Here is a 6058-nt window from a genome sequence, read left to right as displayed (position 1 = left end):
ATTCTCTCCTGCTCTTTCACCCTCAATAAATGCTATAAAGTGCATTCACAAAGAGCCGTATTAAGATAAAGCTGCTGCACGAAAGATCCCACTCACACACTGGAGTTTAATTGTGTACATTTTATATACCAGTATAGCAGCATCCTTAGCCAGAAGTCTCAACAGAATTATCATGAATGTGTTTAAGGGTTATGTACATATATCCATTTAAAGTATTAAAAGGTACATTTGAACTGAATGGCAACATTTAAAAATGATATCCTTGTTAGCACATCAACTTGAGTCCTTCTATGATGTACGATTCAGCAAATTAGGACAGAATCAAAGTCTCATCAAAAAGTCCTTTGAGGCCGGGCATGGTGGCTCACGCCTGTAATCCCAGCACTTTGGGAGACCAAGGCAGGCGGATTGCTTGAGCCCAAGAGTTTGAGACCATCCTGGGCAATATGGCGAAACCTCATCTTTACAAAAAAATACAAAAATTAGCTGAGCACGGTGGTGCCCACCTGTAGTCTCAGCTACTTGGGGGCCTGAGGCAGGAGGATCGCTTGAGCCCCAGGAGGTCGAGGCTGCAGTGAGCCGAGATCATGCCACTGCACTCCAGCTTGGGTGACAAAGTGAGAATCTGTCAAAAAAAAAAAAAAAAAGAAAAATGAACCTTGTTCATTTACAAAAGTGTAAATCAAAAATTACCTGCTGAATTAGCAGATAGCCCCTTTTCTATAACTGTATACTGTTGTTGATATTAATATAATGTGGTTCAAATGCTTACTGTGGAAACAAGCAGAGAAAAATTCAGAAGTGGTAAATGTTCCCCCTTTGAGCAAACAATATCTAGGTATGATAAACAGGCAGGTTCATAATAAATCACTGAAAGAACAGTTGAATTCTAGCTGTCTTCATGTACCACAAAGTTAGGGAAGCTATGAGGATGTGTTCATATCACTGGAGTGACCAAAAATCAACATTTTACTGCTGTCCCAAACTATTAGTAGTTTGTCCCTAATTATTAGCATTTGAGTTTGGTGTATTTATTTAAATGTCCAAATTATGCTAAACATCAAGCACCTGTTAGAAGTGGAAAATAAAATATTTTAATGCTAAGACTATACATAAGATTTTTAGATGTTGTTTCATTGGTTGCATGAAACAGTGACTTCTGCCCAAATAACTTTAAAATACTGTGCCAGATTTTGTAAAGAAATGTGAAAACACAGAAAACATCATTATTGTTGCTATTTTGCAAACTTACAAGTTAAATAGAAGCAAGAAGTTTGAAATTTATGACTGATAATACTCTCTTTGGATAGTTATACAATAGTATTTAATCAGGAATGGCTTTATTTACAGGAGTAGAAATGTGTTCGTGGAATAAATAACACTATACCCTGCTGTAAATCAACAGAGCTCAACTGTACAAGGTGGATGTGGTAGAGAAAATGGCATTTTGGAGAAAAGAGTGCTTTAAAAAGACACTTCCTTGGAAGCAGCCAAGATTTTTTTCACATTGCCAGAAAGACCAAGTAATACGTGTTCACTTTAATTCCTACAACCAAAAGCCCAGTTAGGCAGTTAGCTTGTCTCAAATGTGTGTTGTTCTGTACACCAGGTTGGCTTTAATATTCCATGGTCCACTGCAGTTTCTTGGTTTTCCTTTTTCTGTAAGATGGCTGCCACATATCCCAACCATTGAGTAGATCCACGCCCTCATAGGTAGATAGGTGGCTGTGTTTGGACACTGTCTCACTAGTTGAGTTGTTAGACCACAGTAGAGACCCGTAACCTGACTCTTGAACAGCCAAACACAACGTCTGAAAAAAATACCTTTGTGTACTGTTTACATAGTCTTGTTCTTACAATGGCATGTGTGTACACTCTAGTTGTGGCACAAGTCTTTGAGGTGACAGCAGCCAGCATTATTCCCACAAAACCCGATGTTTCTTTCACAGTCTTTATCGTCTTCCATTGTAGAAGCAATCTTATATTCCAGTAATTTTAGCTTAATATTTTCACAAATAACAAAATGAATAATAGTATCTGGTCTGCCACAATATGAAACCTGTATGTGCCTATAAAGTCCTCCAAGGCTGTCTGTTCCATACACGCCATGAATACATTCAAAAGCATCCATTCATTTTCTCTCATGGCTCCTTGTGTCAAGCTCTATCTGAATCTCTTTAAGTCAACTGCTATAAGGGGGTTGGTTGCTGTAAGTACCGTAAAACCTGCCACTGTAGCTGAAATCATGGACCAGATAGAATCACAGTCCCTTATACCATTCAACTTTTTCATGCAGTTTGAATAATTAGCAAAGTATGTTGCTCTAGAAGGACCCACCCTCAATCAACTGGCCTAATCCTCTAAACAAGGAACAAAGCCTTTCTTTTTCCAAGGTCACCTTTAAGAAATAGGTTCAGGTAAATGAATGACATTTAAGAAATTTAAGAAATGTCATTCAGTTGACAACGGGCTTCAGCCCTGGTGTTCAACTATACTTCAGATATAAAAAACACCATGGTGTTCAGCTAAACTTCAGATATAAGAAGCTTCACAGGGGAAGACAGCAGCCATGTCATTCTAGCTTCTAGCAGACACATGAGCATAGCTGCCACTGTACCAGCATGTTCCTCTGGCTCATTCTCCTGCATGTCTTCCAGGCGCTGAGGCAGGTTGCAGATCCAACCACACACTTCCTCCATCACTTTTATTTTTATTTTTTTAAACTGCGGTAAAATACAAGATTTACCATGCCCACCACTTTCAAGTATACAGTTCAGTAGTAGTAAGTACATTCACACTGTTGTGCAACCGTCATCACTGTCCATCTCCGGAACTCTTCATCTTGAAATCCCCATCATCTTTTAAAAATTCACTTTTGGCGCGTAATTTACAGTCAATAAAATGCATTTTTAAAATGTAGTATTAATGAGTGTTGACAAATTTATACACCCACATAACCATCACCTCAATCAAGATAGCGAACATTTCCATCAACCCAAAAAGTTCCCTTGTGCTCCTTCCTGCAAAGTCCCTCAAACCAATGATTTGCTTTGGTTTCTGTCACTCTATGTTTGTCTTTTCTGGAGTCTCACAGAAACATTTATTGTCTTTAAAAATATGGTTCAACAGTGATTCTGACCCACACCTTTATTTTTTTTAAAAAAAAAGAGTCCCCCTCTGTCACCCGGGTTGGAGTGCATTGGCATGATCATCGCTCACTGCAACCTTGAGCTCCTGGGTTTAAGCAGTCTTCTTTTCTCAGCAGGGACTACAGGCATATGCCACTGCAGCTGGCTAATTTTTAAAGATTATTTTGTAGACGTGGGGTCTTGCTATGTTGCCCAAGCTGGTCTCAAACTCCTGGCCTCAAGTGATTCTCCCTTCTTGGCTTCCCAAAGCACTGGGATTACAGGCATAAGCCACCATGCCCAGCCCCACACTAACATTTTAGAATCACTTTTATAACCTCTCTTATTACCTCCCTCATCTCATTTATGTTATTTTCCTTTCACTGTTCTACTTGTCCATTTTCTAATTGCTTAGCTACATTCAAGAGTTAATAAGCATTGAGTCTAAACCTTCCAATTCTTTCTTTAGTTCCTTTATTTGGAAAAACAAACAAACAAACATACTTTTTTCATTCTTTTTCAGTATTGGAGTCCAGATATGATACCAAGGAATTATCTCCAAAGCAGCATGTTTATGAAGTCGAATCACCCCAATGGGAGATAATGGAAAGCCTTACAAGTTATGGTCTGGAGTGTTCAAGCTTCCAAGATGATTGGGAATGCAGAAGCCAGTTTGACAGACAACAGGGAAATCCAGACAGACATTTCCATCAAATGATCATCAGACATGAAGAAAAGGCCACTTTCGACCAGCATTCATCCCTTAGTTTTTATCAGAAAATTCATACTAGAGAAAAAGCTTTTGGGTATAATAAATATAGAAAAGACTTCTGGCAAAAGGAACTTCTTATTAATCATCAAGGAATTCATCCTAATGAGAAGCCCTATAAATGTAAGGAATGTGGGAAGGCCTTTAAATATGGTTCACGACTAATTCAACATGAGAATATTCATTCTGGTAAGAAACCCTATGAATGTAAGGAATGTGGAAAGGCCTTCAATTCTGGTTCAAATTTTATACAACATCAGAGAGTTCATACTGGTGAGAAACCGTACGAATGTAAAGACTGTGAGAAGGCCTTTAGTCGAAGCTCACAGCTGATTGAACATCAGCGAACCCACACAGGTGAGAAACCCTATCAGTGTAAGGAATGTGGCAAGGCCTTCAATCGGATCTCACATCTTAAAGTACATTATAGAATCCATACTGGTGAAAAACCCTATGCATGCAAGGAATGTGGGAAAACCTTTAGTCATCGTTCTCAGTTGATTCAACATCAGACTATTCATACTGGCAAGAAACTCTATGAATGTAAGGAATGTGGGAAGGCTTTTAATCAAGGCTCAACTCTTATACGACATCAGAGAATTCATACCGGTGAGAAACCCTATGAATGTAAAATATGTGGAAAGGCCTTTAGAGTGAGCTCACAACTCAAGCAACATCAGAGAATTCACACTGGAGAGAAACCCTACCAATGTAAGGTATGTGGTAGGGCCTTCCAACGGGTCTCACATCTTACTGTACATTACAGAATTCATACAGGTGAAAAGCCATATGAATGTAAGGAATGTGGGAAGGCTTTTAGTCATTGCTCACAATTGATTCATCATCAGGTTATTCACACTGAGAAAAAGCCCTATGAATATAAGGAATGTGAGAGGACCTTGAGTCATGATTCAACTACCGTTCAACCTCAGAGAATGCATAATAGAGAAACACATGTGAATATAATAAATGTAGAAAAGCCTTCCATCAGCACTTACCCCTTACTAATCATCAGAGAATTTATGTTGGCAAGCAACCATATGAGTGGAAGTAATGGGGAAAGCCCATTAGCTTAGGCTAATCATGACTTAACTCCTTCCTCTTCGAGAAAGACTTGAAGAATGTAATGCCAGTGACAATGCCTTCATTCAGAGGTCATCCTTTATCCTAAGTCTGAAAATTCGTATCAAAGAAAATTTTATGGATGTAAATTGTTCAGACCATGATTGTCAAAGAAGCAGGGAAAGGTTGGAAGAAATTTTATTTCTAACACATTCCAGAATCACATTTTCTAACCACAGTGTAGTGATTTTATCAAGAACAAAAAGTTTTAGTTTTCTTACAAGTTAAAAAAACAGCCAAATTATCATTTGCTTAACAAAGAAATCATGCAATTACCATAAATGGTAATGAAAATAATGAGAGTTTAACATGCCAAGAGATGTGAAATGTGGCCAAAGAGACGTGAGGGGAAGGGGAAATCCGAAGCTACACTGGAGGAGTTTTTACAGCCTTTGAATGCATGCATATACATGAAAATCTGAAAGATAAACTCATATGCACTAAACATACTATTCAAGACTACGAAATACCCAGGCAGTGAAAGAAGAAAGTAACAGAAAATGATAAAGCTACCATCTTACAGTAATCTTGGTTTTTGTTTCTTTCTGATCCAGAAATAATCTAAATTTAGGAGAATATATCTTAATTTCCAAATTGGTATATTGTTTTATGTGACTGGCACAACCATTGATTGCCATCCCAGCAGCCATACCCAATTCCCCTTGTTATTGGCAGCATCTGTGTCTTGCCTTAGACTCTGAGGATATCAGATGGTAATTTTCCAGTCTCCGGTGCAGCACAGGATGGCCAGTATCTCCCAGTGTTGCTCAGTGGGATCTGCCAGGGCTTCTGGGAAAGGTTTTCCTCATTTGGAAGAGACAGGTTTATCATGAAGACTTCCTCCTCTCTCGCTTCCTGCTTTTAAACATTTTTCTATGAGAACATGATGCCTGGAGCTGCTACAGCTATCTTGCAACCAAGAAGAGAAGAAAGTGGACCTCAGAGAAGCCGACCCAGAGCCTAAGACTCCAGCTACTAGGCCAATTCTGGAACTGCCTTTTTGATGCCTTGTTATGTAAGAAAAATAAACCTTGATTGC

General features: G+C 38.8%; 1 protein-coding gene across 3 annotated transcripts in view; it reads left to right on the top strand.

The window, feature by feature from the left end:
- ZNF582 (zinc finger protein 582) overlaps positions 1-6058 on the top strand; it is a 16539-nt gene extending 10481 nt beyond the window's left edge. For all 3 annotated transcript variants that reach the window (XM_011996988.1, XM_011996989.1, XM_011996990.1), the window contains exon 5: positions 3652-6058. In XM_011996988.1, coding sequence (XP_011852378.1) covers positions 3652-4973 — 1322 coding nt within the window. In that variant the 3' untranslated portion in view covers positions 4974-6058. The remainder of the gene's footprint in view (positions 1-3651) is intronic.

This window comes from Mandrillus leucophaeus, unplaced genomic scaffold (assembly GCF_000951045.1).
Source record: "Mandrillus leucophaeus isolate KB7577 unplaced genomic scaffold, Mleu.le_1.0 Scaffold53, whole genome shotgun sequence".
Lineage (NCBI taxonomy): Eukaryota > Metazoa > Chordata > Mammalia > Primates > Cercopithecidae > Mandrillus > Mandrillus leucophaeus.
This window is presented reverse-complemented; position numbering and strand designations above follow the sequence as displayed.